The sequence below is a fragment of the Lagopus leucura genome, unplaced genomic scaffold (genome assembly GCF_019238085.1).
Source record: "Lagopus leucura isolate 7727_CA_CO unplaced genomic scaffold, USGS_WTPT01 Super-Scaffold_100004, whole genome shotgun sequence".
Lineage (NCBI taxonomy): Eukaryota > Metazoa > Chordata > Aves > Galliformes > Phasianidae > Lagopus > Lagopus leucura.
Window position 1 is genome coordinate 1,434,310 of NW_024962264.1, and position 21,594 is coordinate 1,455,903.

Below are 21,594 nucleotides of genomic sequence, written 5' to 3' on the forward strand. Positions count from 1 at the left end.
TTGCTATTACTTGTGAGGTGCAGGACACAAAGATGCACATACATAGATAGTTTAACAAAGCATCCATATATATCCCACTTTTATTATCCACAGGTAGACATCAGCCACATACTCTCATTTTACGCGACTCCAGGGGTGGATGGTATTATTTTCTATTTTATGCTCTGTCCTGGTGAGTTATCACTCACCCTTAGGTGTTTACCTATGGCTGCAGCAGGACACACTTGCAAACACCACACGGTTTGCAGTGAGCCCAATGGAGGCAGTTTTGTACTCTGTGTCCAGAATGAGATGCAGAGCAGGCAGGCTCTATGCTGCAAGAAGCTCAGTGCAGAGAGCCTGCCCTGCAGCAGTAGTGCTCGGAATGATTTGTTGCTCTGCTGCTGCCACTACTGCATACTGGAGATGCTTGTGCTTCCCTTCCACGCTGATACTTTCTTAATGCAAACCACTGTATGGGAACTGCTGAGTCACGGCCTGAACCTCTGATGGATCACCTGAGGCAAGCCATGAGCCAGCCAGAGGAGCACAGGTGAAGGCAATTCTCCTGTGCTGCCAGAAGGGGTGGAACCTGGCTGCACCCCTCCTAGACCTATTTAAGAGCTGGCTACCAGTGGGGAAGGATCTCTTCTAGAGATCCCTCCTTCTGGTGTTTTGTGGGTGAGCCCAGGATAGGGGTAAGCCTTCCATTTATTCTCTTTTGTTACCATAGTCTGCTTTGCCTAACTCTCTTGTTTTTTTTTGTGTTTATAACATCCTAATGTTCTTTGATTATACAACCACATTCATTCTCATGTCTGAAGCAGATCTCTTTCTTATTTTTTATGCCCTATCTCCAGTAACATAATTGTAATGCAGAAAAATGGAAACAGTAATCAGTAGGCACCCAGTCCCAAACATGCTTAATGTCAGTCATAGAGCAGCTGTAACACCTTGGTTTCTATTTCTGAGTTGAACCTCAGAAGGGCTTTAAAAAATGAGCTTCCTCTACCTTCTATTCTTGTTTGCAGAGAGTGTTGTGGGAAGCCTCTGGCTTTTGCTGTTTCAGGAAACAACTTGGCTTTGTTTAATTTTGTAAGTTCCTGTGTTTGAGCCTAAAAACTATATCTTGAGAGTCCTGCAGCCTTCAGATGACCTGAGTATGACAGCATGCATGTATATTGATGCACACACATGTACACATCTATGGCAATATAACTATACTTTATAGCAGCTGATTCAGAAAGCTCATGGAATTATCATCAGAGTGTTATCTTAAGTCAGCAGCGTGTCCTTGCAGCCAGAAGTGCCAACCATACCCTGGGGTGCATCAGACCCAGCGCTGCCATCGGGCAAAGGATGAGATTATCCCTTCTGCTCTTTGGCCCCACCTCAAGCACTGCATGTAGGTTTGGTTGCTGCAACATAAGAAGGACTTAAAAATATTACAGAGCATCCAAAGGACAACAAAGATGGTGAAGAGTCTGGAGGGCAAGGTGTATGAGGAATGGCTGAGGTCCCATTGATTTGTTCAGTCCAGAGCATAGAGGGCTGAGAGGAGGCCTCATGGTGCAGCTCCAAACTCTGCTCTCTGTGACAGCAGCAGGGCCTGAGGGAATGGCCTGGAGCTGCCTCAAGGGATGGTTGGGGGTGGTTAGGTAAAGGCTCTTTGGCAGAGAGCAGAGGGCATGGCCACAAGCTGCTGGAGTTCAAGGGGCATTTGGATACTGCTCTCAGACATAGGGTTTGGATTTTGGGTGGTATTTGTGGTTCCCTTCCTGCTCAGAATGTTCTGTGATTGTAGGACTCCATGGAAAAGTGAAGCTGAGGGAACCCAGCATGTGGGTATTACCAAACCTACACACTGCTCAGTGCCTGGCATGGCACATGGATCAGGTCATTCACCCACTTTTTTTCCATTTGCAAGGCTTGTGATTGTTTCCACTTTTTGTTCTTATACTCCAAAGTCAAGTGAGGCTTCAGAGAAGTATGGTGTGGCTCACAGGACATTACAGAAAGCATGTGCGGAGGTATTTATCAATCACTGCACATGTTCAGAAAAATAGAAATGCTTTTGTAATGCTTTCAGGTTGTGCTGTTCTTTCATTATAGCACGGACAGGAGCTCTGGCAGTGCATACTGAGTGATGGAAAGCAAACTGGAAGACGTAGGAAGTTTTATCTGGCTTGGTTGCTAAAAGGAATATGAGACAGATGGGAGACGATGCCTATGAACTACAGCGTGAGGTGGACATTTGATGACCTAGGGCTACTTGACTGTGCAGCAGTTGCTGCCTGCTTGAAAATTCAGGCCAAAGGCCTGTCTGTAATATAAGCACAAAGCATAAGCACAGCTCCTGCTTCAGAGAACACAAAGTGAGCAAGGATGAACATGGACAGACAGTGATAGGAAAGAGAATGGTTTTAAGCTAAAAGAGCGGAGATTCAGGTTACATTTTAAGAGGAAAGCTTTCACGCAGAGGTGAGGCCCTGGCACAGCTGCCCACAGAAGCTGTGGATGCCCCATCCCTGGAGGCACTCAAGGCCAGGATGGACAGAACCCCAGCCAGCCTGAGCTGGTGGGGAGCAGCTCTGCCCACAGCAGGGGCTGGGACTGGGTGGGCTTTGAGGTCTCTTCCAACCCAAGCCGTTCTGTGATTCCGTGCCCCTCTGCATCATCGCCGTCCCGCTACTGCCCATCCCGTGCAGCAGCAGAGCACGATCAGCCAGCGGCAATAGCGCACCAGCCCCTTCCCCTCCCTCCCGAGCCCGGCCGCGCAGTGCCCATGTGCGGACGGCCGGACATGCTCACTGCGAGGCCGCCGCGCAGTCGCTCCGCACATGCTCACTGGCCGCGGAGCACCGCCGGAGGTAGGGCTCGCTGGCCGGAGCCGCTCTTCCGCTCCGCGCCATGCCACGCCGCCGGCTCTCCGACTGCCGCCGGCTCTGAGCGCGGAGTACCGGCGGCGGCTCCGGCCCGGACGCGATCGTGCGTGGCGGTGAGCGCGGGGCTGCGGCCGCGTGGGCCCCGCCGGTGGAGGCTCCGCGGGTGGGGCGGCGCGGCGGCCCTGTCAGCACCTCGGCCGGCGCCCGCCGGCGGCGGGGCCGGGCGGGTGGCCGGGGGTGGGGGCTGCCCGAGGCCGGGCCGAGCAGAGGGGGGCGTCGGGCTCGGTTGCGGACGGCGGAGCCCCTCCGTCGGTGCTCCAAGTGGCTTTGCGAGGGGATGGAAATGACCCTCCGGAAGGTGAGGGAGAGGCGGCGTTACGGGTAACTAAATAAGTGGGAAGTGCAGCTGGTGCTGAGGGATCCGTGAGGTCTCCGGCCTGAGGAGGTGGCGTTAGAAGGAGCCAAGGAATGGAAAATAGCACACACCCAGGGTGCCGAGTGGATGCGGCCCTGGGCTTCCCGTTTAGTGCTGACTCTGCGTCTGGAGTCCTTGCAAAATAGTCGCTGATGTTTACATTTCCATCCGTGAGATCGAAAGCGTGGCCCTTTCTGATCTGTTGAAACTGTTAGTTTTTTTACGTGTGCCTAGTGCTCTCAGTTCTCTGTCTTGGTAAATGACTGGTTGGTCACATTTGGCCATGTTTAATGCAATTAATACGTGGTATTTTTAGAGATGAATTCTACCAGGTTTCTGAGGATTTTGAGTTGGGTACCCTTTGAAGGTCGTCTCGTTTATGCTTTAAATACACTGAAGCTATCTTGCACTTAAATCTGTTTCTGGCTGTGATTCTTTTAACTTTAGGAAACTATCTGATGCTCAGAGAATTACCTAAATTAGTTTAATATCAGATTCACATCTCAGCAGACTCTCTCCCATGACGGCTAAGATGAAATATAGAATCATAGAATGACCTGGGTTGAAAAGGACAATCATCTAGTTTCAATTCCCCTGCTATGTACAGGGTCATCAGCCACCAGACCAGGCTGCCTGGAGCCGCATCCAGCCTGGCCTCGAATGCCTCTAGGGATGGGGCATCCACAGCCTCCTTGGGCAACCTGTTCCAGAGTGTCACCCCTATATAGATAGATATTTTTAATGAAATACTTGCTTACCTTCTGTACTTGTGTTCTCATTTGCCCTATATAACCTTACTTACATAAACCTATTTATTTTCTTTTGCCGTAGACCAAACATTTCTCTGAACTCTAACCTTCAAGATGAAGTTCCTGCTAGCGGTTTTCTTCTTTGTCTCATTCTCCTTATGGGTGGAAGAAGTCTATTCCAAAGAGAAGTCTTCAAAGAAAGGAAAGGGAAAAAAGAAGCAATACCTCTGTCCATCGTATGTTCCATGTTTCCTTTATATTCTTGCTTTATCAGAATTGTGCTATATTTTAACGCTGAAAATGAAATGGCAGTTGACAAGGAAGATGGTGGTGTCTGTTGAGAGATTAGTTATGGGGAGTAGGAATGAGAAGATGAGGGGTTGACCGGTGACATCGCTGAGTTCTATCAATGAATTTGTTTCTTCTACAGCAGGTAATTTATTTTAATGAAAAGCCTAAGCAGTAGTAAACAGATTCTTAACAATGATTTGAAATGTCTGTGGGGGATTCCAACCCTGTGTCTTGCTATTTATGGGCAAATAAATTTATTCATTTCACACTAAAATGAATAAATTTACTCACTTTCTAATGCCTTCTGTGTTTTATGTTGCTTGATAAGATGTATGGGAACTACTGGGTCACAGCCTGAACCTCTGACTGATCACCTGAGGTGAGCCATGAGTCAGCCAGAGGAGCACAGGTGAAGGCAATTCACCTGTGCTGCATGGCTGCACCCCTCCTAGACCTATTTAAGAGCTGGCTACCAGTGGGGAAGGATCTCTTCTAGAGATCCCTCCTTCTGGTGTTTTGTGAGTGAGCCCAGGATAGGGGTAAGCCTTCCATTTATTCTCTTTTGTTACCATAGTCTGCTTTGCCTAACTCCGTTTATTTTGTGATTATAACATCCTAATATTCTTTGATTATACAACCACATTCATTCTCATGTCTGAAGCAGATCTCTTTCTTATTTTTTATGCCCTATCTCCAGTAACATAATTGTAATGCAGAAAAATGGAAACAGTAATCAGTAGGCACCCAGTCCCAAACATGCTTAATGTCAGTCATAGAGCAGCTGTAACACCTTGGTTACACCACAGTGTAATAGTCTGCTTTGCCTAACTCTCGTTTATTTTGTGATTATAATATCCTAATATTCTTTGATTATACATAAGATGATGCATGCATTTATTTTTAGGGGGCCGTTTTTGCTCATTTTCATGGGCAGTGTTGGTCATCTTTTTATTGGTGTCGTGTAAATGTGAAATGTAGGTGCAGCATTATGAGTTTCCAATGTGTGTAAAGAGCACTGAGCCTTAAGTCCTAAAGTGACTCAGGCAAATCTAAACGCCTTTTAACTGTGACTGTGAAAGAAGACTAGAAGATGAAACTGGCTAGCTAGCAGTAACAGTTTTTGCAAGGAAAAGAAAAAAAATAGAATAACAATAATGAGGCAACGTTTGAAGGGTACTTTTAAAGTTCCCATTCTTTTTAAATGCTGATATTGACGTTGATCTGTAAAGGCAGTTTTTTAGAAAATTTCTACATGTGTGTGTTCTTATTATTATATCAACCTTAAAGATGAGACATGTCTTTGGATTTGAAAACATTACGATACAGGACTCAAATGTGACACGACTCATTTGAAATGACCCACATCCATTCTGTTTCCTTTGAATAGCTGAGTTCTGTGCAGAGCATTCTGCTTGAGTTAATATAAGGACTTCTGGCAATGGGAGAAATGTCATGGTTCCCCAGACAGGCATGAGCACTCAAGTCACTGGATAGTGAGTTGCACAGCTGGGAGCAGAGTCCAGACCTGCTATGGTCTTGTGAAAGCAGCCAGCGCTTCTCTCTGCTCTTAACTTGATCTTAATTACACTTCTGAAGCACAATATTTCCTGTTACTCTGTTCTTGATACCAGTTAGTTTGGAAGTGTACAAACGTGGCATCATTTGTCACCACTAGTTGAGGTGAATAAATGCTCTAATTTTTTAGGCATTTTTTTTACTCTGTGACAGTGAAAGCTTTCTCTGATAATCCCAGCAGGCTCCCATGTTTGATTGATGTATCCACATGTAGAGTGCTGCTTGTTAGAATTAATTGCTGTAGTAGTGAGTAACAAACAAGTTGTTGGTGTTTCACTTGGCTGAAGTTCACAGCTTGAGACACAGTCAGTTATGGTAGTGGAACTGCAGGATTGCTGGCTCTGTGACTGGCAGCAGAACCCTTAGGTGAGTGAGTGAACAGTCCAGGTGAGCTCTGTCCTCTCCTAACTCAAGCTGTTGATGACAAACTTTCAGCCACTGGCATGTTCTAATAACATTTCACAAAGCCTGTAGTTGGTGACAGTGTGAATTGTAAAAGAGATGGCTGATTCTTAATGCTTTTTTCCTATGGACAAAGAAAGGGAGAAGTCTCCTCAGAAACAAACCAAAATCTGATGCAGTAGTGGAGTGGGAATTCAGCGGTGAGACCGAAAATAGTCTCAGAGGAAATGGTTGGATAAAAAGTTCCCTAGTAAAGCACGTTGCATCACTTGTGTGATTGAGTGGTGCAAATTCCTAAGGAAATTTTAAGTTAAAAATTTTAATCTGCCTTTAATTTATGTTGATTACTAGTGCAATACAATTTAAAGCTTTTCTTGTAAAAAAAAAAAAAAAAATAATGCCTCTTGTCTATTTTCAACATGCAAAAAACTATTTTCCTGAGGAGGTAGAATTTAAAAACCACTAGTAATTATATAAGAAACAAACTTTACAGTTATGAAATTCAACTATGTATGCAGATAATTTTTCAAGGAAATATTTGTGTCTAGTCTGATAATACTGTTTGAGTTCTGTGGTTTGATGTTCAGAAATGGGTGTTGTTGGGGCTGGTTTAGGTTTTGGAGTTGAGCGTGTTTGTATAAGAAATGAGCACACCTGAGCTTTTACTTTAACTCATATCCAGCACATGAGTCTGTAGCTGAATGTGCACCTCCGGCATGAAATTAACTATTAAAATAAGCTGAAAACAAGTTGATCAGAAATCCCATAAAAAGTTCATTGTTGTCTCATAAACAGATATTTGCTTCCTTCGTTTAGGAGAATACTGTTTTGTATCTGAGAGCAAACACTCTTGTGATTGTTTACAGTTCTGTGATTCTATGATAAATGCCATATTTCTCTGTACGCTGCGTGACAGTGGTTCAAAGAGCCATCTTATTTTTATTTCTTTCTGGAACTGTTTTTTTTCCCCAGCTTTTGCTTTAGAGAGGTTTCATGAAGCTGATGCTTAATCACTTGTTTTTATTTTAATCTAGTGCTTCCTCAGACAGATGTAAGATACCGCATCAAAGTTTTGATCACTTTTTCTAACCTCAGGCTTTTCAAATTGAACAGAGAGTAATTATGCTTGTCTGATTCTCAGATGTTCGTTGATTAACTAACAAATTGATATGTTGGACCTAAAAGTTCACAACAGGGAGTTTTTCACATAAATCTAGGAAGCTCGTTACTGCAGATGCATAGTGGAATATAATATGGAGCCTTGATGAAACAAAAGTCTAGCCTTTTCTCTCCATGGAAAACATTATTAAAAAAAAAAAAAGAAAGAAACAGGTATAGCTCTTGAAGAAAATCCTTTAAGAATTCTGTAGATTAGGTTACAGAGCTTATTTTGAAATTCACTATACTGAATACAGCTGACTTGGTATTAGGCACAGGTGGATTCAGACACTTGATCTATTTCTTGGTCATAGGCTGTCCACCAGCTGTATTTCCTCTGTTATTTCCCATTTGGAGGTTACTCCACATTGCTGCATTTCTACAAGTTGTTTGTCTACAGGGTCTCTTCAGAATGGAAAATACAAGCCGTGAAGTGGCACTGAAGGTGACAGTGAAAGAGTGTTCCAGCTTTAAAGTCTAGAAAAGGATAGGGAATGGGCAATTGTACTATGACTTTGTGAGAGTGTGCCACAAAGGTTAGGCACAAGTGTGACTGCTCTACGTTTCTTGTTGATGTGAGTTAAGCCTATCTGAACACTTCAGGCAGTTTTGATCAGATAAACATGGGTATTTTGTTTGCCCCAGGCAGAGACGGCCTTTTGAATGTGACTTCCCTTCCAGTACTGGCATTATTTTGAAAATGTTGCCAGATGGCAGAGGAGGTTTAAGAAGCTGCTCCATTTTAGTCACGGTGAGGACTGATGTTGAGAATAAGATGTACAGACAGACATGTTTGGGATGGAAGATGTGTTCAGAACAGATTTTGTCTAATGTTACCGCTTTCCCTTAGCGTAACTTCCTCATAATTCCTCATAATACCTGTTCCTGGTAAACATGTTGGACATGCAGCTGTGGCTTTTTCTAAGAGCACTGCTGAAGAACATTTTTTCCTTTTTTTTGTGTGTCATAATAAATTCTTTAGTTATGTTACAGCGTTGCAGCTGTTGCTGTTATCCCACGGTCCTTGGTAACCCAGGACGTCTCTCTCAAAGCCCCTTGCACAATCTCTACACAAATTAAATTATAAGCAGAGGGAAGTTTGGTTGCAGAAGGCATAGAGACATGTGTCCAAAAAGCAGTTAACAAAATCAGTTAGCACCGTGCTCACAGTCACAGCTATCCCTGTTAATTACGGTTTTAGTGTGACTCAGCTGTTCACCTGCACACTTTTAGTTGCTGATGGTCCCCCAGAGAGTCTAACAGTCAGAGTATTGCCTTGGTCTCTGAATCTCATTCTTTCCCCTTGATCTCAAGACTATGTTTTTATGTAGCGCCCCTTCCCACCTATATGCATTTTCCCACACGAAGGTTTATATACACATAGGTGATTAAATGCACGGTACCCCTAGAGACTTTCTATCCACAGAACAGGAATACAAGTTGTGTTTTGGGCTGTATTCAGTAAAGCATATCCTTTACTGCAAAAGCTGTGAAATGGCCCTTAAAGCCGTCCAGATGGCGCATGGTTTGTGCCATCAGCCAGGGTAGAAGCTTATAAAGGTCACAAATGCCAAGGTTCAATAAACAGCTCATTTAAAAACAAACAAACAAGATGGTGGGACTGAGGCTTTGTATGTGTTTAAAGCATAGATTTGTATGAAAGACTACTCTGTACATTTCTCTTGGTTATCTGGCAGCTTCTGACAAGCTCTTTCCATAAACGCTGAAGTCAGTCAAAGTATTCTACCTTGGATCCTCTCCACTGTCCCATGAACGTGGAATTTGGTTCTGACCAAGTGCTTGGGTCTACGTGGTCTCTCTGTCAGTAGCGTCTGATCATCCCTCCAGTGGTGAAAAGTGGAATCATCTCTGTCACCATTCCCTCCCATCTTCTAGAAGATGCTAATGATAGTCTGCGAGCAGTTTAATTTGTAGATGTGATGGGAGAATTGATGCAGTTTGTGGGAGAAGATGGAATGGAGTTGAAAGAGCAGCCTGAATTTATTTGTGGGGACAGTTCCATTTCAGTCAGCCTGAAAATAAAGGCATTGCAGAGCCCATTTCTGGTTCCTGTAAAAATTCTTCTGCCCTGTGGTAACTGCAATTGGTCAGTGGTTTAATCATCCTGTAGCATGTAGCCCTCATGGAAAGCCATGATCCCAGACAGACAGAGCCACATTCCAGGAGGTCTGGGAATTTGTTATTCAGAATGGATAAGCGTGCTGGGGAGTAAAAGATAAGGCTGTATAAGCAAAACTGAAGTTCTCTTGTAAAACAGTAATTAACTGTGGTAGACTGAATCTCTTTCAGTAATCCTCCCTCCCTGGTGAGAAATTCTCACTCCATTCTGGCCGTTATAGTGATGAGGCAATGCAATGGTGCAGAAAAGTTACAGGCTTGAGCCCTGTCCTTCATACGGAAAGAGCCTGCAGACGAGAATGCTCTCTGGTCTGCTCATGAAACTGCCCTATAACTAAGGGTGAGGAAAACCATAGGACTGCATTCTGTTCTCATTACCACCATGTAGATCTCTGAAAGGCAGATTATCTCCAATGTCTCTCCATTTATGCTTTCTAACCAAGACGGTGCTCCTTTCAGGATGTGTGCATTGCTCTTCTTGGTGTTCACACGTCTAGAAAAAGAGATTGGGACGTGGGGACAGGTGTGGACAAATGTCTGTAGTTCTGCTTGAACTTCTGGCTGCTGATAATGCTTCAGGGAAAAACAAGGCAGCTCAGAGTGCTGGGTAAAAGCTCCTCAACGTGGAGTAGTACTGAATGTAAACCCAAACTAAATATAGAGGCTTCTGATAGGCAAGAACCAAAGAAGTGGCGCTAACTGAGCTATTCACAAGCCCAGCTACAGAAAGCTTGCTTACATGCCCATGTTGGGAGTTTGTGGTCTTTCCATAGCGGATCAAAAGGAACTATTTCAGACCATGATTCAGGGTGCCCCAGCAGGATTGATGGTTTTGTTCACTGTACTGGATTACCTCCAGATTCAAGGACTGGAGTTGCACATCTGATCTTAAAAGCTTAGCTGTCAACTGCGTTTGTGAGCATTCGTGAACTGTTACTCTGAGATTCGTAGTTTTGATAAAGTTCAAGTAGTTTGACTTTGCATTGAAGGGATTGTAATTTTTCTGCCTCGTGTTGGAGAAGCCAGGCTGTACAGTTTGAAAATTTAACTGTTAAGCACGCTAGAGATCATAGAGATCATTCAGAGGAATTACACAGTGTTTATTTGGTTTGCATTAGCCTGTTTTTATGCTTTGTTACTACGCATAGAAATTCTAACACCCGCAAAGCAGAACAGTGATAGTTTGTATCATGGAAGTAGTATATACAGTATATGGCCAGATGACAGATGGTTGTGTTTCCCAGAACTTGTTTTTATCATTTTCGGATATCTACTGCCACATTACATGACTAAAATGACAGCTTCCATCACATAAATTAGATTAGCAGTATTAAATCTGTTGTTTCAGTGTTACATAGGAAATTTCTGTGGTAGATAACAGTAGTTGGAATATATATTTTTCTCTGTCATACAGCAATCTATGCAAAGGCAAAGCTTGACATTAGCTTATCCAGATTATGAGCTCTAAGTAAATGCTGACAATGGAAAAATCATGCAGTTTGACTCCTTGGTCTGTGGTGCATTGTAAGATGGTTTGTGAATTGGCTTCCCTCTGACACGTGCTTATTTTTTTCCCTGATTGTGACGACACAAGTAAAAACTGTACTCATTTCTCCTAAAGTGGTAATGGGACCTTAAGAACAGGGGTCAGAGCAATATGTGAATGAAAACAATGACAGAGGTTCCCCTTCCCATTTGTGTAGAATAAATATTGTTGACATTCCTTTTTCCAGTCGTCCTCACGGGGCTCTGCCTGCAATAGGGACTCCTTGTAAGTTCAGTGAGTTCTAGGAATAGATGTCATAATAACCCAACAGAGAGAGGTGTAACGTCTTCTGACATATTTGCTTGGCACAAATGTAACAAAGTTATATAAATTTCAAACCAGGAGTATGATTCGTTTTTGCCATGCATATCTACTCGTCTGAACTTCTGGATGTTGATTAATGAATTGTGAAGGTAATCATCTATTGTATCAATTTAAAATATTCATCATGTTCTTCAAAGGCAGCGAGAAAATATGTACAGCTGCAGTGGAAGGAAGAGGAGATGGGCACCTTGCTGTGTATCCCCTGCAGAACAGTATTTACAGTCATTCTTTTATTCATCAGTGATAGCAGAAGCAGACTGCAGAGAGGCCAGTCATAGCCCACAGAAGTTTCATGCTGACAGACTCAGAGTTTTCTTTCTGGATTTTAGAGATATTGTTTGTAGAGTGAGAACTCTGTTTGCTTTCTTATGTCCTGCAGAAAAAGAGAGGACATTTTGCGGGATTTTTTTTTATTGTTGTTCAAAATTGTTGTTTAGGCAAAATTCTCAGTAAGTCATTTCTAGCTTTCTATTGCTTTCTTTTAAATTCCCCTTTCAGCCACGGTGAGACTTCAGTTGCATTAGCCTTTGCTTGGTATTCACTACATCTTGACTAGAACTGATAAATTACTTTGAAAAATGTTGCTACATTTCCATTTCCTTATGTTTCTCAGCAGCTATGCATGTAAGCTTAGGTAAACATATTAAAAATGTGTTGTAACTGGTGGAAATTTAAGGGGAACCTTTGGCTTGTTACGAGCTTTTCACATGAAAATTCTAGGTTGGATAAGAAGAGATGGTAGGTAACATTTCATTTAGTGTGAGCGGTATTGTGTGGGAAGCAGACTTTAGAAAATGGTAGTGTTGCTTCTTTGGGGAAGGAAGATTTCAGCTCAAATTCTTTCTTTCTAGTGTAGTCTACACCTTTGTAATGAATTCCAGAATGGCCAGTTGAGCAGGGGTGGCAGTGTTTTTAGCTGGGATCTCAGTGACTTGAATTGTCCTGGCCAGTTGCTCTGTGTGCCGAATCATCCTGCTGTGGCTAGTGAAGTCATTCAGCTAATCTGTCGCTCTGGAACTGACATTGCATTTGAGTTCGCCAAAAGCTACACCTCTGTGTTATTGATTTACAGGTGAAATCCAGGTATGTTTCATCAGCAAGGCTTGTTGAAGGAAATCCAGTCTTTTTGAAAATATTTGGTAGCAGGAATGCTGCTCAGTGAGCAGTTCAGTGACAGCATACTGTGAAAGATCACAGTGAAAGTATGGCTGAGCTCTGTAGAGCTTTTTTCCAGTGGCTATTCTAGCCGCTTCATTCAAAGTCACCTTTAAAAAAGCAGTGATGACTGACTGTGGGCTTCTTTCTTTCCCTAACTCAAAGCAGCTGATGCTCTTGTGTCACTTGGTTCTTATATAAATGAGAAAAAAATGTGTGCACGTGACACTTAACTTCAAAATGGAAAGACTTGCAGCAAATGTGACCACGATAGTCCTTACCAGACAGCAGTGCTACCACCCTGTCTTCATCACATCACTGGCTTCTCTGTGCAGGAAGCAACCTTGGCCTAATTCGCAGATGACCTCTGAGCAAACAACCTGAGCAGAACCCTGTATTAACATGCTTCTGCAGTGAGTTTCAGATCTTACAAAATTGCAGCTTTATTCCTCTTAATTGAAGAGACAAATAAACCTGTCAGACTATCAGCTGTATTTAGCTTTCTTTTGCTGTTTGATGCTCGCTCGTTTTATTTCTCAAGCTTTTTTTTCCTCATTTCCTCTTTGCGTTTTACAAGCATCTGTATTTAATTTATGTGTACATATTGTTCCACATGGTTCAGATCATCTTTATTTAATGACTATTGCCATCATTACTATTTAATGAACTTCTTTGAATTATACATTACAGAAATATAAAACAGATTGGGGTATAAGTCTGTCCTTTAGCTATTTGTTTTGGTTTGATATGTCACAAATACTGGGCATATATGATTTAGAAACAAACTCTATGGCTTGCACTTTATAAATACAATGTCAGTAGGCACCTGATGTAGGTGTGTTAGGTGTTAAGATGTGTGACTTGCAAGGAAGCAAAGCCATGAATCTTTCTGCATCAGATAGAGTGTCTGAAGTGCTTGCCTACCTTTTTTCCAGTTACATTAATATTCTTTTCAATCTTCATGTTACAAAATTGAAAATAAAATTAACAATTAGCTTTATTTTTCCATGTTGTCCAGTTAGTGGCAGCTGCAAGGAAAGCATACAAAGCTGGTTCATGGTATTTCTCTCACAACCACTTCATTGGTAAAGGCCATCACTGAAGGCTGAGCAACACCTGTAAAGGGACAGAAATAAATCAGTTCTTTTACATACTTGATGATCCAAATGCAAGCCAAATATCAAAAGCCATAAACACAACTCAAGGAAAATTACTTGAAGGTAAATTTATCAATTATTTGAAGAGGTTAGAAACCCTGCTGTTATTTAATTGCTATTAAATTCTCAGACGGTTATTGTTCATACAGTAAGGACGTACTAGTGGCATTTTTATGTGGCATGTTGGTTATTCTAATGACAGAGAGTCGGGAAAGTACTCAAAAAAATGGTTGGAATGCTGATTACAAGAGTTCAAAACTTGAAATTGCTACTGAGCATATTCTACAGACAGCATAAAAATTCACCTACAGGGCATTAGCAGCCTGTTATTGGTGGCATGGTGTCTGGTGCATCTTACTTTTTATTCCACCCATTTTTGTGTCCCTCTTGTAGCTGCATTTACCCATCACAAGTCCCTTTTAATTTCAGTGATGGTTTTAAATTAACACCCAATGCAATAACAGCAAGGTAAACGAAGATATTTAAGATATTTTACTCTGAAAAACAACCAGCGTGCAAAGCCTTGCTTTCCACAACAAAGCTTTGTCAGTGCTTGCCAATTCTGCAATGTCTGAGCTCTGGTGGGGCTCGCTGGCACTGGCAGCTGAAAGCAGGCAGCTGCCAAAGCCTCTGTGTAGTTTGGCACCTAAGAAGTGCCTGTCAGTTTACTTGTGTTCCTAATCTGACAGCCACTATAAATAGTTCAGGTGGCTGTTTTCTTCTGATGAAGTTATCACGTCCTTCTGGATACATGTTCAGAGGTAAGGGAGCAGTTAGTGAAATTCTTACTTATTTACAGTATATCTGATGTCCTTCTTAAGTTTACAGTTAGTGTATTTTAGAGAGCTGTCGTGTTTGTTACAGCTTCTTGAAAAGTACTGAAACATCACAAAAAAAAGCATGGAATGAAACTGCTTTGCTTGTGACCTGGCAAAATTGAAAATGAGTTAGCCTTAACCTCACAGCTGCTTCTGTTTTAGTGGTAATGAATGCACTTCTTTTTACAGCCAGCAATCAGCTGAAGACCTTGCAAGAGTACCTGCTAATTCTACCAGCAATATCTTGAATAGGCTATTACTCAGCTATGATCCCAGGATAAGACCTAATTTCAAAGGTTTGTCAGATATTTCTGCCTTTTTATTTGATCCTTGTAATTTAACATGTTTTTATGCACAGAAAGTGTATATAGAAATGATATTCACAACTGTTTCTGAGATGAAGACTTTACTACAAGCTGTAACTGTAGGAGGTATTTACAGGTTTTTTTTAAGCTGAAATATATAGGGATTTCAAGATAATAATACTGTCTGATGCTTTATTATTATTATTAAATTTTTCTAACAGATTTTTTCAGTTGAGTTAGATTTTTGTAAAATGCATTTTTAAATATGTCTTTATTGCTCCATTTTAATCAGGCTTTAGCAGTATCCTCGCTTTACAGTATTTTAAACCACTTACCTTCTCTATAGGGGTCCTTTAAGATAAAATTTTGAGAGACCAGCAGTTTTGTTGTTTGGAAATCATGCAAAATTCAGTTTGGAAGATGTGTTAATAATACTGCTTATGAGGTTTGGGATTTCAAATAGGTGATGAGTTTATGCACGTGTGATTCTGGGATACGTTGTTGTAGGCAAGTGTTGTAGGAATGTTTCATGTAGGCAAATGTGATTTCCTTTCATATACAGAAAAGGCTGAAATACATATACTCTGCAAAACCTCTAGTAATCATACAGCTGCAAATTGTACTTTCCAGGAATTAGGTTATTTTCCTGATAGAAAAAAGACAGCAATTTTATTATATTACACACATTGAAGTTTATATAAATCGATTCTTTGTACAGCTTAATTATATTTAGGTTAGGAGTTACTGTAATGTAGCAATAGCATGAGAACTTTGGAAATCTATAATCTTTATTGTGCTTTTGAAGAGACCAGTTTCAGATTTCAGATTCTATCTGAAGCTTTATAACTGCATTAAACTCAATTCTCAGCAGGTTACCTGCTTCTTTCTTATTCTCTGTGGAGTCGTATTCATTTGTTTTCAGTGCTGAATTTTGTCACAAAAAATAAATGTCCATCCTCTGTTCTGTCTGCTCCTCAGCACAACAGGCTTGTAGCCACTGGTAGAGCATATTGCAGATTGATTTATATTTCTGATATCCCTGATGGCTCTGTGGTAAGAATTGAGTCTGAAGAAAAAGAGAGGGCATGTAATGTTTGCTTACAGAGAAGTGGGGAAGAAAGAACAATTTCTGACAAGTGATTTGCCTGTGTTAAAATGTTCCTCACACTTGACTGGCTTCCTTGGGCTGTAGTTCCTATTCAAATCTGGTCATGATTCCTGGCTACCAGTGGTGCAGTGGGTTTGCAGTTTGAATTTACGTCTTATACATACATACTCTGGGATATTGTACGTAGGTGAGCAAACTATTAAATATGACATTACTTTATAATATAGTTATTCTCTCTGTCCAGATAGTCTTATACAACTTTTTTACTTCTGAAAATAGAAAGAATTCCACCAAGCTAAGCAGACAACAGATGCTTGTATCCAGTGTGTGCACTGACACTCAACATACAGGTGCTAAATAAAACTAGTGGACCATGATTCTCACAACCATCAGGCCACTACCCCCCACTTCATGATAGCCCTCTGTTAACACCAGATAGATGGCTGCCTATCCATTCCCGCAGGGTGACAGAGGGCAGATGTAGCAGCTGTCACACCAGCCCTTTTCAGCTACAGTAATCCTGGCTGTGGAAAAGAGACAAAAATCCAGTCCATCTTGATATCTTCACAGCTGCTGGCTTCTCAAAATTTTTCTTGCCAAATTGGTAATCGTTGTAAAATGGAGCAGCCTTCTGCTTCTCTCCCTCTCGTGCGAGGTGGCTGTGAAAGCTGCATGAAACAGTTTTTATCCCCCTGTGTGTACACTGCTACATTTATACACTTGACTTGCACAAAGAAGTATCCTCTTACAGTGTAAGTAAATGTGTCATCATAAATCAGAAACAGTTATTTGGGATGGTAGATCTTTGTTATATCTTTGGCAGTTGAATGTGTCCACTGCTAGAGATGTGAATTGCATTGCATGTAAAAATAATAGTGGATGGTGCATTCCGTGATAGCAGAAGATCATGGAATTTGGAAATGACTCATTGATTTATGGTCAGTGAAATGCTTTAAGCTTGGTGCTCTGGAATGAGGATTTTTTTTTTCTGTTATATTATGAAAATGATTCTCATGGTTTCCGTGCAAGCAGATTGTACTGTAGCTTTTGAAAACAAAATAGATATTAATTTGAAAATACAAAGCTACAAAAAATATTTCATATTGTGATACCACTAAAAGGAAGGATAATGTACCTTTGCTGGGTTGTGCAAATGACTAGAAATCTTTTCTTTTTAAAGGAATTCCAGTCGATGTGGCGGTCAATATCTTCATTAACAGCTTTGGGTCAATTCAGGAGACAACTATGGTAAGACTGAAATGAACTGAATGCAGCACACAAGCAGATTTTCTTACTCAATGAAAATTCAGGCTGAGGATTACGAAACATAAACTGTAAATGATTGTTTTGACTGCACAGACTGAGAAGTAAGGTAATGGGACTAGTGTTGGACTGTGCCTTTTGCTGTAAATCTGTGAATCTATTTAATTCTTTCTTTTTTTGGTCACAGGTTGTCATAACTTTTAGGATCTGTTGTGGGTGAAAGGTAGATGAGTGCAAAATGAACATACATGCAAAGATCTCAAGCATTTATGTAGAAAAGCACTATCTGATATTTTGGGACTTGAAGATCTTTTTACAATGACTTTTCCAATAAATACTGTGAAGAATATTGGGGGAAAAACAAACAAACAAACAAACCACATTTCATTATTGAAGGTATTATGAGGCAGGCTAGGTTTTTCTGTTGTTTCAAAAACAAAGGAGAGTACAGTTTGTTTTGTCAGCATGTGAGAAGCCACAGCCAGGGCATATACTCAGGCTCTGGGGTCCCAAGGCAGTCCCACACCATCCACTGAAGAAATGGGTGCAGTGCTCTGCTGTGTCCATTGCATGGGGGCAGTTCCTCAGATCTGGTTGCTTGTCTACTCCTGTGGCTAAGGCAATATTCCTCGTCCCAATGGCAGAGAAATAATAAACTATAATGCAGCTAATAAATAATAAAACACCTTTTGTTGCACATCCAAGCCAGTACCTGCTTAAAATTCAGAGCCAGCTCATGTGTTACCTTTAATGACATTTCAGTGAGTTGCTCAAGGTTAAACAGATGCAATGGCTGAAGTAACTTTTTTTTTTTGAGCAGCTTGGCCATTTCATCCTTTTATTGCTAGGAGTGAATAAAGGATTTAGATTTGATTGGAAATGATAGTAAGTCAGCTAATGGTATTAGCAGGAAGTGATGTTAGAACAAAGAATGTAAGATGAAGATATTTTGAGATTTATTTCTTGAAAACAAAAAGAGGACTGCAGTTTAAAGGAGCAGGCAGGAAAAGCAGGAAAGTAGGAGTGAAATGAGTATCTAAAATGGCAGGTATATTAAGCCAGATGGCCCTTTCAAGTTTTTGAAATTTATTACATGCTTTAAAAAGTGACTTTTACAGAGGCTTTTTTTACAATTAACCACATCCTAATAGTAACAGAACATGAACGTAAGGCGCGTGCGTCTCTCCAAAAAATGAAGTATCCTCTCTACAGCAATGCATATAGGCCTGCCTGTGAATTCCTGTCCAGTCATTCACAGATTTTACTAGCATGTTGCATAAGGTAGTCATGCTCTCCTACATATTTTAGAGCTTCAGAAACCACCCTCATTTTATGCTTTTATTTAGATTTCTGTGTGTAGCCGATCGCTGTGATGCCTTGGTTCACAAGGGCTGAACTTCATATTTCCCTTCCTTATCTCATGTAATAATAATGTTTCTCCATCATCTGAGTTTGATGGGGAGTCTCACACATCAAGGGAATGAATCATTCTGCAAAAGACTACATGCTTGGACAAGTTGCACAGTCTGTTTCAGCTGAAAACAAGAGGATCATAACATGGAAGTCAATATATCAAAGCAGAGATGGAGCAGGACACAGAGGTGGGTGCTGAGACAGGCACATGATTCATTCTGAGTTAAAACAGGGAATAAAACTGTGGCTAGACTGAGAGCGAGGAAGGCATGCAGATAAGTTAGTGGGACCAGAACTCTGCAAGCCTGTCCCCTGTGGGCACGAGGATTTGTCTGGTAGCATCTCAGACTGCTTTATCAGTGTCAGTGAACTTTGACTGGCCAAGGACATGGGAAATAATTGTATGTCTTAATGTCAAATTCACTCTTTGGCTCCTTTGGTGAAAATCAATTACTTTTGCTTTCTATCCTTATTGTCCCGGTACTGTTTACGTTCTTAGCTACGCAGTTTGCTCTTCACCAACGAAAATAGAGTGGTTGACTGCCTGCTGAGGTAGTACTTTGCTTTAGGAGAGAAAGGGTTTTGTTGTAAAAATGTGTTGACAGGTTAGAAGGAAGATTGGTGGAGACATAGCATTGACCCTGTGCCCGTTCTATACAGTTCTAATCAAACTTGTGCAAAAAATGAAGGGCAAACGATTGCTCCGTTTCTAGCAAAAGTAGAGTTCGGGTTGTACTGCTGAGTGCTAGAGACAATTGCCTCATGTTCCCACATGTATCGAGCAACTGGAAAAAAAGAACAAAAACTAGCAACTACAGAGCGAGTAAGAACTTTTACAGCTAAAATAGAGAAGGGCTCATACCTGAGCTGCTACTTTCAAGTAAGCTCCCTTTACCTGAACTCCTATAACTTGCTCTGGTTTTGCAGAGTACTTGTCTGGGATCCCCATGGCAATTCTTCCAATTTTTCAGAGATTGTTTTAGAGTGCAGATTTATAGGGTAATATAGGGATTATGTTGCACTTCAAAACTGTTAAAGTCAGGGATTTCTAGAGGTAGATCCATTCTTTTATAAATATCCATAAGGCTATAATGTTTTAGCTGTACTAAGGATGTGATCTTCTGTCTACAATGACAATTCATTCTTAAGGTTTGTATTTGCAGTGTAACCTTTCTTTTCTCAAAGTCCACCTCCTTCTTCTCCTTTAATTTCAAACCTTACAGAAAAGTCTTCTTAATGTTCATGCTCTTATTTCACTTTTCTTCTTTTAATCCTATGAATGCAATTCTCTACTTTGCTAATCTGTTAAAAGACGGCACTCTACGACTATTCTGTTTAAAGAGAGTGTTACTACGCTTGCTTTCTTTGTATCATTGTAGGTCATGTAGAAAAAGCCTTTCACGATCTACTGTGTGCTCCAGTTTTTAGAGAGAGAAGTATTGGCTATGCCTAGCTTCTGGCCTGAGGAGTTTTTCTGGCCACGTGCCCACTGCTTTTAGTAGGTTGCATTTGAAATATTTCCTAGAAGTCCTCCCCTTTCGGCTTCCCTTGAAAACAGCTTGCCTTCTGTTGGAGTTTCATGGGAAAACAAAGCCCTGTAGAACACTTCAGTGATTCTTTTTGCCTTCCCTGTTCTCATTGCCCTAATGGTAATGAATGATTTTTTTTTTTTTTTTCCCCTAGTGTCTGGCTTTTAAATTGTTATTTGACTCCCTTTTACTTTAAAATATTGGCCATTCTGCAATATTCAAAAAACATCTGTAAAATTCATGGGAGGGAGACCATGTGACTCATCCAGACCACTTTTTCAAGCCTACATTGAACCTAATTGCAGTACAAGTACTGAATCTGAAAATTCATTACTCAATTTTGGAAAAAGTCTGTTCCCAGTCCTCTTAAATTTGATTTGTACCAGATCATAGCCCGTACTTCTGTCATGTGCTGTAATAGTTTGTATTCTGTTAAATAAAACCTTTGTGCGTATTATTTTCTGTAGATACAGAAGTCTCCTGACATCTCTTAATTAAACATTCTTCATAGTACCTCAACTACATGGTTGCCATCCTCCCCAGGTGAATGCTCTATGAGAAGTTTCCAGTCATTTGTGTAGATCTGAACCTCCTTGTTTTAGGCTAATGGGAATTCTCTTCCACTGACTGGAATGGGAACAGAATCAACATCTTAAACTGCCACTAATCTAATAGGTTTATTTGACTTCCTTTGTAATAGAAAAAGGAAGGAAGTGAAGTAGTGTCCACCTGATCTTACCACCAATTCCTATTTTGACAGTGGATTTTGATTTTCTGTGATTTAAACATCTCCTGAATGGCTAAACTGAAGGCAAGTGTTGGAGAGTGCTTATCATTTGCTTATGGCTGTGAGAATACTTTTGATTTTGTTAAAACAAGGATAATGCACTTGTTCATGAGAAAATTGATTTTTATGTAATGCTTATAAGTCTGAACAATGTACAGGATTTGTATGGTTTAAAATAAATGCTTCCACTTGGACATGAAGTCCATATGGAATGGGGACTTCAGAAACAAACAAGTAAATTTTGAATTGTATCAATATAGTACATTCTGAGATGATGACCTGAATTCCCTCATGCTCTGAAGCTTTTCTGTGGAAGCCTTCCAACTCTAAGTCACTTTGAATTGACTACTATTTTATGCTACTTCTTTACTTTGATGTAATAATAGAGGTCTTTGAACAAATAAAAATCTGACTACATCTATTCTTTTTTACTTCCAGAAACAGACTGCCAAAAAGTAACAGTTCTCTCAGAACTATGCATATTAATAGATGTTGCCTGAGATCTATCTGTTTAATTTTGATGCTTTGGTTTTTGTTATAATGCAGTGGGGAAAAACATTACACAGTCTATTGTAGTAAAAAAAAAATACCTGGGC

The 21,594-nt window shown here is 40.9% G+C and overlaps 1 protein-coding gene across 3 annotated transcripts in view; it reads left to right on the forward strand.

Annotated features, from left to right (window-relative positions):
* Window positions 1-2,888: 2,888 nt before the first annotated feature.
* The window catches only part of GLRB (glycine receptor beta), a 45,623-nt gene continuing 26,917 nt past the window's right edge, over window positions 2,889-21,594 (forward strand). For 2 of the 3 annotated variants that reach the window (XM_042870802.1, XM_042870800.1), the window contains exons 1-4: window positions 3,123-3,222; window positions 4,111-4,264; window positions 14,783-14,889; window positions 17,187-17,254. In XM_042870802.1, the coding sequence (XP_042726736.1) occupies window positions 4,143-4,264; window positions 14,783-14,889; window positions 17,187-17,254 (297 nt within the window). In that variant the 5' untranslated portion in view covers window positions 3,123-3,222; window positions 4,111-4,142. Of the gene's footprint in view, window positions 2,978-3,122; window positions 3,223-4,110; window positions 4,265-14,782; window positions 14,890-17,186; window positions 17,255-21,594 lie in introns of those variants that run through there. The other variant, XM_042870801.1, reaches the window with a different exon arrangement.